General features: G+C 37.5%; 1 protein-coding gene across 1 annotated transcript; it reads left to right on the forward strand.

The window, feature by feature from the left end:
- The first annotated feature begins 3,225 nt into the window (after window positions 1-3,225).
- LOC131535847 (E3 ubiquitin-protein ligase TRIM35-like) lies at window positions 3,226-6,943 on the forward strand. The gene is made up of 6 exons (XM_058768353.1): window positions 3,226-3,282; window positions 5,627-5,723; window positions 5,959-6,189; window positions 6,268-6,290; window positions 6,371-6,492; window positions 6,681-6,943. The coding sequence occupies exons 1-6, from the start codon at window positions 3,260-3,262 to the stop codon at window positions 6,941-6,943; spliced, it is 759 nt and encodes a 252-aa protein (XP_058624336.1). The 5' UTR covers window positions 3,226-3,259.
- The last annotated feature ends 5,137 nt before the right edge of the window (window positions 6,944-12,080 follow it).

A 12,080-nucleotide genomic window follows, 5' to 3' on the forward strand; every position in this document is an offset into this window, starting at 1 on the left:
CTTCTCAACTAACTTCAGTTCCCATCAATGAATCCCACCGCTCTTTTGACTGTGGCCCTTTAACCATCAGTCTAAAAAATTCCATACCTCAATCAAAATGTGTTCTCACACTGGCAGAATTCTGCATAGCTTTTGCTAGATACACAATCAATTATTTAACCCGTGTTTGGGTGGGTTGTGAATTATTTAACCTGTGTTTGGCTCGATTATGGATTAGTTAATCTGTGTTTGGATAGGTTATGAATTAGTTAAGATGTGTTTGGGTGGGTTATAGTTACCCTGTACTGGGTGAGATACACAGAGCCCTTCTTGGTTCCCTTGAACAGGTAATTTTTGGGTGTGATGTCACTGAAGGAAAGTTCGACATTCTTGCATTCTCATAAGATGCTGAAAGAGTAGGATGAAATTCAAGAACACATGAGTTTCTCAACACATGTGAACAAATACTGTTACTACAGTTCCTTCAGAAATTCCCCACACTGGCCACGATGTCTGTCTGTGATGATGATTTTACTGTTCACACTGATCTGATCTTAAAGAGATAGTTCACCCAAAAATGAAAATTCTGTCATTAATTCTGTCCTTCCAAACCCATAAGACCTCCGTTCATCTTTAGAACACAAATTAAGATATCAAACTGAAAAGATGAATTACTCCAAGGCACTTGTAGTAACAATAAAAAGCCTTTAATGAACTGGGTTAAATCATTAAAATAATTAAGTATAGATCTACACGTTTTGGCTTCAAAGCCTTCTTCAGGATACACATCAATTGTTCAAATAAGTCTTCTTAAGCTATTAGTAAGCAATCAAAGACAGCAGGTTAATCAGTGGGAGTGGCTAGAGCTTTCCTCGTCGTACAAAACATACAAAAAAATAAAACACATAATGATACAATGATAATAATTACAATTTAACCTGCAGAAATCCTGATGTTCCTGTCTGACTTGTATAAAGGAGTGGGTGACTGTTTTTTTTTCTAGGTTTGATTGTGTTTATGGGGTGCAGTCTAACATGTGTTTTTAAAAACGCATTATTTTTCCACATAATTTACCTTTATTCCACACCGCTCTGTCCCTTCTCTGACAAACGCCTTGATTATTTTTATGAAGCCCTCCCTCAGAAATTCGCGATGGGCTGAGATTGGCTGAGATTGGAGATTGGTTAGCTGATTGGCTAAACCGCCTCTAGTGCACGTCTAAACATCCCGCCCCTCAGCTCAGCATCATGTGCTCCGGTGGTATTGTAAACAATGCAATACAGACTATATTCAGGGGCGCCAGAGAATTTTGAATGCAGGTGCTGAGGGGTGCTAGATCATTGACAGGGGAACTGGGCAATTAATAGTAAATATGACCGAAACAAGTTTTATTATACATATTTTTCATATGTATAATAAAATCACCCAGTCGATTTTGTAACATTTTATTACATGGTTATTTGACTCATCATATTTTTATTTTTTTGCCGTTCACGCTGACGTTAATTTTGATTTTTTGCACTTGAGTGCAGAATCGGCTATAATACGCAAGTATGACTAGCCTATATTAAAGGAAGGTTTAGTAGGTTATTTTAATTTAAAATAAACGTGCGATTAGTTGACTAGAAGAATCTTTAGTCGGGCTCAGGCCTAAGTGATCAGACTTGTGGTTTTTCATGGTGGATAGGTAAATGGATAAAAAAAATCCCATAGAAGGAACTGATCCATTTTTAAAATAAAATGCTTTGACATTCCGAAAAGTGCGACTGAAAATCACGTCATGTTGTATTACTTTGCATACGTAATGAATCAAATGTTGTTATTTTTGAATTATTTTATTTATTTCATCTTCTTTATTTGCGGTGGTGCTTTGGTCTTTCTTGGGGGTGCTGAAGCACCTTCTAGCCCCTCCCTAGCGCCGCCCATGTCTATATTGCTTATCAATTTGAGCCCGATTGAGACGCAGAGGATATAGTGAAGAGGATCACACAGAACCTGTGCAAGCGCGGCTCTTAATGGTATGTTTGTTTGTTGTTGTCTCATACTTTTAGATACGCTATTATTTGTAAATGCTACTACTTGTGTTAGCTTTTAATATACGGTTATATTCTGATTAAAGCTTTAATACAGCACAGCAACCGCATACACGTCCATGTATAACGCTTCTCGTTGCTATGTGAAAATAAGTGTATAATTGGAACAGTTTGTTGGAGCTGATCTGACGATCTGAATGAGAGAGAGAGAGAGATGCAGAGTGTGTGCAGAGCAGGGCGACACGAGGAACAGGATTAAGAACATCTGTTTTAGAACATTGATTTTGAAGCTTGTGAATCCATTAGATTCGTTAGAAGACAGAATCGCGATTCACATACAGTATGAATAGATTTTTATGTGCACCCCTAGTTTTCTCTTCCTCTTCTCTAAAGCAGCGCAGCATGGCCCCGCCCCCTTCGTTACATGTTCCCGGGGGCGGGGTTTATCTGGGTTCCTGACGCATCGGACCCGGGTACTACCATTTTTGTAGGCATTAAATTGACAGAATTTTAAATGATATTGATCAATATATTGAACTTTCAGCGCTGCAACTTTGCAGATACTGTTTATGCTCAAACAGCAACATTACACACTAACTAATGTTAAAAAAGTGAAATAGCAATCAACCACCCCTTTGTTTAAACACACTCATGTGATCATAAACTCCACCCTCTTACAGCTCTTACCAGGAAGAGACTGACGAGTTATTTCTGCTTTCTGTCACACTGACTCTCTTCTCTACTGACAAAAGCAATAAAGAATCAGCCATCAGTTTGTTTCTGAATAGATAGTAGATGTTTGTGATTCTCGTGGTGATTCATTCTTTAAACTGTTGTTCAGAAAGTGAAAGTAAAGTTTAGATCGCTGGAGCTCAAAGACTGAAAATGGCTTCACTATCTGAAGATGATTTTTCTTGTCCTGTATGTCATGAAATCTTCAAGAATCCTGTTGTTTTATCATGTAGTCACAGTTTCTGTAAAGAGTGTCTTCAACAGTTCTGGAGAACCAAGAAAACTCAGGAGTGTCCCGTCTGCAGGAGAAGATCCTCAACAGGTGAACCTCCAGTTAGTTTTGCATTGAAAAACTTGTGAGTCATTCCTGAAGGAGAGAAATGAAAGATGTTCATCAGGATCTGAGGAGATCTGCAGTTTACACAGTGAGAAAATCAAAGACTTCTGTCTGGAGGACAAACAGCCGGTGTGTGTTAATTCACAGAAACACGTCAATCACATATTCAGACCCATTGATGAAGTTATTCCTTCATGTAAGGTGAGAGAAATGGCTTTTAGCCAACTTCATGTTGTTTTAAAAGTCCTATTTAAGTGTTGGTATTGGAAAACTTTTTTTTATTTTTTATTTTCAATAAATAACATTGTCATTTACAAACTGTGGTTTGTGTTCACTCAGCTTGCCTTTGTTTTATGGCAGGTTTTAATTTCTGAATTAATTTAGTATGAAATGTTCAGATTCAGATTGTTTATTGTCATTGTACTTACATCCAACAAAACTGTAGATTTTGCCAATGTATCCAGCTACAGATATTATAAATAAATAAATAAATAAATAATAATTAAATAAGGACCATATTGCACATAAGGAAAAATAATAATAATTTTACACCGTGCTGAATGAAATAAAGTGCTCAATGCTCAATATAATTGCACACGATTGGTTCTTCTTACATGTCAAGAATGTATTATCAGTTCAGTGTTCAGTGTGGTTATAGCTTTAAGATAAAAACTGTTCATGAATCTTGTGGTACGTGTTTTGATAGACCTGTAACGTTTCCCAGATGAGTCCTTCAGAATATTGTGAATATTATGTCCGCGAATTTGATAATGGTGTTGGTATTATACAATGGTATACAGTCATGTGTATACTGAGAATAGAGAAACGGGCTTAGCACACATCCCTGTGGGACTCCTGTGCTGATTGTCAAAGTTGAGAAATTATGTGAGCCCGTTCTCCCTGACTGTGGCCACTCTGTTAAAAAGTCCTTGATCCACAGGCAGATGTTATGCTGAATGCCTAGATCAGACATCTTGGAGAACTTTAAATAGTATTAAAAGCAGAAATGAAGTCCAAGAACAACAGCTATGCATACATTCCTTCAACACGGTCTCACTCCCAACTCGTCACATATTGACGCTTGGTCACGACCCTTTGGCTTCGCTTTTCAACATGCAGGGTCGTCAGTTGCTTTAAATAAGAAATGCTTAGCGTCAATATGCTGACGCAAAAGGGTTAGGGTTAGGGTTAGATTCTCAAAAGGCTTATCGCACACAAAAGCTCTTCCTATGTGCTGTCTCTGTGTGCGTATTAAAAAAATGCCGCCAGAAGAAACCTTACATTAGCAATTGGCTCTTGTGTCTCGTGACTGATTGCGTCATGCTGTTGTGAAATGCCATTGGCTCTTGAGTGTCTCGTGGCCGACTGAGTCATGCTACGGGAGTATCTTTTTGAATGAGATGCAAGCATGTTAACGGAGCGGGATAATTTTTAGCGATTAAAACCTTATGTTTTACTCTCTTCTTCGCATAAAGATATTGTATGGCTTCAGAAGACTTGGAATGCAACACAACATATTTGTAATGCTTTTATACTGCTTGTTTATGGTTGTTTTTTGCAATAAATACCTGTGGCTGTACTTTTATTTGCCTGTTACGTGTTTTATATTGTTCAGAGGTGGGTAGGTTTAGGGTAGGGGTGGGGTTACATGCTCCAATAAAAGTATAAATTTATATAAAATTAATTTATATTTAACACAAATGCATGAAAACCATTAAATTAAGACAAACAACTGAAAACAATGGAGGACCCTGTGCATTGAAAAATTATGCTAAAGGGGTACCTTGAGCGTCAAAAAGCGATGCCAAGGGGTCCTGACCAAGTGTCAATATATTGCATCCCTGATCCCCTTCTTTAGGTTCATCCTGGCTGTGCTGTACTGCTGCATGTCACCAGACCGGAAAGCTGAATTACGGGCCTTTAGCAAGAGTTTTACATTCTTGGTCATCCACGGCTTGCTGTTAGGAAAGATGTGAATCCATTTCATAATGGTCACATTATCTATGCAACATTTTATATAAAATAGCACAGAAGATGTGTAGATGTCAATGTTATCATCCACAAATACAGTCCAGTCAGTGTGACTGAAGCAGTCTCGCAATTGCTCGGATGACCCTTCTGGCCACATTTGTATTGTTTTAACAGATGGTTTGACCCTGTTGATAAGCGGTCTGTATGCCGGAGTCAAAAACAATGAAATGTGGTCAGACAGTTCTATGGGGAAGAGGTGATGCCTTATATACATACTTGATGTTACTATAAACATGGGTAAGTATATTTTTCCTTCTAGTTGGACACTGAACATGTTCAGGACAATCTTTAGACTTGCTCACCAGCTAATATAAAGACTCCATCCGGATGGGCCTGCTGTTGTTTACTAATGGCAGTTAGTAATGTTAGCATCTGGAGGCAAGTAGACAGCAGTAATTACAATAACTGTAAATTCTAGCGGAAGATAGAAGGGGTGCCATCTTACTGATAAATACTCCAAGTCCGGGGAGCAGTAGGAAGTCTTCTTATGTGTTTTTATTTTGTTTAATTCTAGGAGGTGCTCAATACAGCACTGCAATCATTACAGAAGAAACTTCAACACAATGAAAAAAATGAAAGGAGAGTTTGAGGAAACAGTTCGACACATCAAGGTGAGGAAACAGAATCCAGAGTCATTTTCATTACAGCTGTAGATCACTAGATACAGTTATGATCTGATATATTTAATATAATGGACTGCAGCTGATTATTTGTGTAAATGACGAGCATCAATCTGCTTCTGGATGCGTTATATGTCGGTCTCTGAGTTTCTCTCAGATCTGAATGATGTGATTGTGTTGATGTGTGTTGATGGAGACGATTAAAGTGAATGTGGTTTGATTTCAGTCTCAAGCTGAGCACACAGAGCGTCAGATTAAACAGCAGTTTGAGAAGCTTCATCAGTTTCTCAGAGATGAAGAAGAAGCTACAATCACTGCACTGAGGGAGGAAGAGGAGCAGAAGAAGCAGATGATGAAGGAGAAGCTGGAGGAGATGAACAGACACATCTCAGCTCTTTCACACACAATCAAAGACACGGAGGAGATGATGAAAGCCAGTGACGTCTGCTTTCTGAAGGTCTGATTTCAGATGATTGATTGATTGATTGATTAATTGATTGAGTTGTTGATGATCAATGGTGTGTTTGTTCTGCAGGAGTTTCCAGTCTCAATGGAAAGGTGAGTGATCTGCTGGTGTCTCTGGTCTCTCTGCTTCTGATCCAAAGCCACTGCGGTTCTGATCCTGAATGTTCTTCCAGAGTCCAGATCTCATCACAGCCGGATCCACAGACGCCTTCTGGAGCTTTGATTCATGTGCCACGTTACTTGGGCAACCTGCCCTTCAGAGTCTGGAAGAAGATGCAGGACATCGTCCAGAACAGTGAGTCTGACTGCAGAAGATACACACACTGGAAATCATTCATGAGGGGAAGATTTACAGATTCAAAAATGTCTGATGTGTTTGTTTAATAGACAGTGCATCATTATTCACAATAATCTGTGTTGGGTTCACTCTTGATCATTATATGAACATCAGAATAACAGCATCTGTTGATTGTGTCTCATCAGCTCCTGTGATTCTGGATCCAAACACGGCTCATCCACGTCTCCTTCTGTCTGATGATCTGACCAGTGTGAGATACAACAAGATCACTCAACCTGTTCCTGATAATCCAGAGAGATTTGACCGGTATGAATGTGTTCTGGGTTCAGAGGGTTTTAACTCAGGAACACACTGCTGGGATGTGGAGATTACACAGAGTCAATTCTGGAGACTTGGGAGTAACTACAGCATCAAACCAGAGGAAGGGACGGGGTTTCTTCAACACTGATGTCTGGTGTGTGAGTATGAGGATGAAATGTTGTTGTACGGAGGGTCTTCATGTTTTGGTTTTGTGTTAAACAGCAGCTTGATCGTGTGAGTGAATCTGGACTATGACAGAGGAACGGTGTCATTCTCTGATCCTGTAACTAACACATCTACACACATTCACAACCTCCTTCACTCACACACTCTTCCCTTTCTTCTGTAATTATGATTTATCTTCCTCTCTGAGGATCTTATCGATCAATAGTCAGTAATCTGTAGCTCCAGCCCGATCTCGCAGCAATTTGTAAATATTTTACGAGGTGGCTAATTAAATGCAATTCATACGACCTTACTCATACAAATTGATACGATTTTTGCTAAAAAATCCTCAGCTTCAAGGCTCCAAATGTAAAAATAAATTCAGTTTTAATGCCAGATTTTAAACAGTTCCAGATGAAGTCAAAGTGAATTAATAAATGACTGTAATAGAAATCCTTCAGCTGCTGATGTGAAATCAGTGCATCTTTACTGTCATCTAGAGCTGAAACTGAGAAACTGACTGAAAATATCAGTGGATTTATTACAGATGACAGTCACAATAATAAGAGACTGTTTGATAATGTAGTTAATAAATCTACATGACACTATATGCATTATATACAGGACTAAGGGATGTGATTATAGTAATAAAAGGCTTCTAATAAAATATCCTAATTTAAATAAAGTGCAAAAATGTGTTCAGGAATTTTCATCAAACACTTTTCATCAAAAACAGGTTTTTCCTGAATTACTAAAATACATTATGTTTGAAAAGAAATAACACACATGCATGAGCTAATGTGTGTGTGTGTGTGTGTGTGTGTGTGTGAGAGAGATACTTTCTAACATGCATTTCTTCTGTTGCCGCTTTAAAGGGATAGTTCACCCAAAAATGAAAATCCTGTCATCATTTACTCATCCTCAAGTCGTTCCAAACCTGTGTGAATGTGTTTGTTCTGCTGAACACAAAGGAAGATATTCTGAAGAACTTTTGTAACCAGGCTGTTTTGGGGCACCATTGACTTCCATAGTAGGAAAAAATAAATAAATAAATAAAATATTATGGAAGTCAATGGTGCCCCAGAACTGCTCTGTTTCCCACATTCTTCAGAATATCTTCCTTTGTGTTCAGCAGAACAAACACATTCATACAGGTTTCTGATTCATGATCTCGGTCTGATCTCTGCTTACTTACTGTTAGTTATTCATCACTGCTGTGATGTTTTTAAAGATTGATTGTTGAGATTCATGCACTGATTCTTGATTCATCTAAAACTCACAGCTCAGATTGGGTATCGTTTATTTGTTATGCTTTAAATAGGTAAATCAAGTGATTACTTTATCTAATTAATTACATAATGTGCCGATTAATTAATCAAATTCATCTCAAATTAATGAGATTAAGTAACACCTCTTGTGCCGGTTAAAGAAAAAGCTTTAGAAAGAAATATATTTTAATTCAACATACAAAAATACAAATAAATACTGAAATATAAAATAATTTTATAAAAGAAACGATACTCTAAATATAAAACTAAAAGCGCCAGTAGATGGCAGCAAATCACTGTCAGTCTGTTTCAGAACTGTGTTAGTTTACCACAACCTGCTCACCTTCACATACACTGCTGTTAAAGCTCGGGTCAGAACGAGTTTTAATGTTTTTCAACATCATTACTCTGGTCTTCAGTGTCACATGATCCTTCAGAAATCATTCTAATATGCTGATTTATAATCTTAAAAGTTTGGGGTCAGTAAATTTGTATTCCTTCTTTTTGTAAGAAATTAAAACTTTTAAGCAAGGATGTGTTAAATTGATACGAAGTGAGAGCAAAGTTTTATATTGTTAGACAAGATTGCATAACAAATGCTGTTCTATTTAACTTTTATTCATCAAAGAATCCTGAAAAAGTTTCCAAAAAATATTTGTCAGCACAACTGTTGCCAACATTGATAATTCTGATAATAAATCAGCATATTAGAATGATTTCTGAAGGATCATGTGACACTTTAGACTGGAGTAATGATGCTGAAAATTCAGCTTTGCACCGCAGAAATATATTATATTTTAAAATATATTAAAATTGAAACCATTACTTTATACATTTTGCAAGATTACTGTGTTTTTTTTTTTTCTGTATTTTGATCAAATAAATGCAGCCTTGATGAGCATAAGTGACATCTTTAAAAAACATCACAAGTCTTACTGATGCCAAACGTTTGGACGGCAGTGTACGTGCGATCTCTGTAATAGTTTTCCCAGGAGTCCAAGACAGTGGACATCATCTTTATTACACTTCTCTGACTGGACGAGCAAGGAGCGGTTAGAGCCGATGAGAAAGTTGGTAAGTTCAAGTAAATGTCAGCATGAGCGTGTGATTTTCTGCAGTAACTGAACTGAACAGACCTACTGTTCAACAGCAAGCTGAGGATCTGCTGAATGTGTATTTTTCAAGCATTCTTTGCAGCGTTCGCTGATATTTTTCTGCACAGTGATGACTAGTGAAAAGCGTTTCTATTAATTTACTTAAATGTACAGTTAACCCAGAATTCTGTCGTCATTTACATGTTTTTCTAATCCTCTGACTGTTGTTTTTCTGATATTGATACATTGTAAATGATTCAAATGGCATCATTTCATTTTTTGAACTTATAATGTATTTTTCTTTCTCCATCAGGGTGTGGCCAAAGGTTTCATTGGTGCTTTGTCATCGTTGCAAGATTTCAGATGAAACCCAGTCAGTTCTTCCACGACACCAAACACTCGAGACCAGACCGCTCCACTGCAGCTACATACTGTGTGTACTTTCAAGACCAGGAGTTTATTGTTTTCATTCCAGGTAATGTGTGTAAATGATTAGTGTTTACTACAATTCTAATGTGCTTTACTGTTCTCAGTGGCATCTACGCTAATATTAGTCTGTTTCATTCTTATTCTGAGGTGAATGTAGCCACCCAGATCCAGTCCGTATCCAGATCAGATGGTGGATCAGCACCTAGAGACGACCTCTACAGCCCTGAACATCAGCGGAGATCAGGACACCTAGATGAACCCCAGAGACAGATCCCCTCCGAAGACCTCGTTGGCCATCGGGACAAGACCACGACTGTAATATTCAAGCTGTCTGAATATTAATAAGTTGCTCAAAACTTACTATGATCATGTTGAAGCTTACGTGGTACCAAAGGCCAATCAGAGATTGCTTAACAATCTCATCAATGAGAAAATGCAGTCTGCCACGGAAACATTTGATCAATTCATCACTGAGCTCAGATTGCTCGTTAAAGACTGTGGTTACACGAACCCAGAGGAGATGGTGAGAGACCGTTCGTTTTTGGCATTTATTCCCCACAAGTTGGAGAGAAATTACTCAATCAGTGTGCTGAATTAATGTTAGAGAGAGCGGTAGACATTGCCAGATCGCATGAGATTGCACAAGCCCAGATGAAAAGCATGGCGAGTGGAAGCACGAATGTGAAGCAGGAGCAACAAGTGCACGCAATAAGAAAGCATGCAAAAATACGACAGAGCCGTCAGAACAACACAAAAACCTACAACAGGCAGGTAGGGGTGTGCGATATTGAAAAAAAATGATATCTTGATATTTTTGGGGATATTTTCGATAACGATAATTAGACGATATTTTACAGAGTGTGTTATTGTGCTGATAACTGACTACCGTGGACAGCTGCAGTTTTTGATAGTCAGTTCACATCAGTGATAGAAATTAATCTTTACATATACGTTTAAATTCATTTTTACCTTTTATGGGCAATTTTACCTTTAAAAAAGCCATTTTTTCCTAAAAGTGTGCATCTTTTGAATCAAATTGTTACATTTAATCAGTCAATTAGAATAATAAGACATTTAGGCTGTTACCAAACAAATGAAACCAGTTTCAACAAAATTAAACATAAAACATTGAATACTGATATTTGAAATTATTTTAAAATGAAAAGATACTTTGAATGTGAAATTAAAACCGCCAGCAGGTGGCAGCAAGTCACTGTTAATAAGTGAGTCATTGCGACTGAACCGAATCATTTAAACGGCTGATTTATTCAGGAACGAAACACCGTCATGTTTCTCAGAGACGCAAAGCAGTGCTGTAGCTGTTTGGAATAATTTTTGTTGGCGGAATGGTGCAAAAACAGGCAATATGGTGTTTAAAACGTAAGTCTCTTAATATTAACTTACTGTTCATTGAACTGTTGTATAAAACCAATATCACATTTGTAATCATGCTTATTTTTGAAGAAAAAAACGGCACTCTTCATCTGATTTTAACCATATGAAATGATATATATATATACGCATTTTCGCCCCTATCTTGAATTTTGTGATCATTCTTAATGCATTTTATTACTGAATCATGCAGTGAAAGAACACACTCCAAATGCACACATGCTCTAGTCTAGACTTCATCACGTAATGTAAGCATGCACTCCGTAGGTGTTCTGTTTGGTTTTTGCAAAATACTCGATAATGTCAAATTGCACATCGTTAAAACAACAATTCTGATATTATCGCAGACGATATATATCACACCCCTACGTGCAAGCAGAATGCCTCAATTCATGCGGATACTGCGGAAAGAACACAAAAGAAGAGAAACGTGTCCAGCAAAGGAAAACAGTGTGCTAAATGTGGCAAGTGGAATCATTTTGCAAAGGTTTGCAAGTCCAAATCCAAGTCAGTGCATTATGTGCGAAAACCAAACTCAAGATGGATATGCTGATGTGAGTAGTGAATTCTTCATCGACACCGTCACAAATGAAAACACATCCACAGCATCAGAACAGGCTTTGCTGAAGTCGAGATAGGTGAATATGGCTCGCTGCTAAAATTTAATAGTTCCACTCGTTTTGATGATGTAAAGTTACATATTTTGCACAACCAATTCATCTGCAATAAGGTAGAACACCCATTGACTTAGTGTTCAGTTCGGTACCTGAACCTGAGTCTTGCAAACTACTACGAATACTTCTTGAATTCTTCTTCATATATCTTTCTGTGGAAGAAAAGAATGTCAGAAACAGGATTTTTAAATTATTAGATTTCCACACTCCTCTAAAATTAATTGTACATAATTTGTATTCATATTAATTTATGTTGCAAATAA

The sequence above is a fragment of the Onychostoma macrolepis genome, chromosome 03, assembly GCF_012432095.1.
Source record: "Onychostoma macrolepis isolate SWU-2019 chromosome 03, ASM1243209v1, whole genome shotgun sequence".
In the NCBI taxonomy this organism is placed as follows: Eukaryota; Metazoa; Chordata; class Actinopteri; order Cypriniformes; family Cyprinidae; genus Onychostoma; species Onychostoma macrolepis.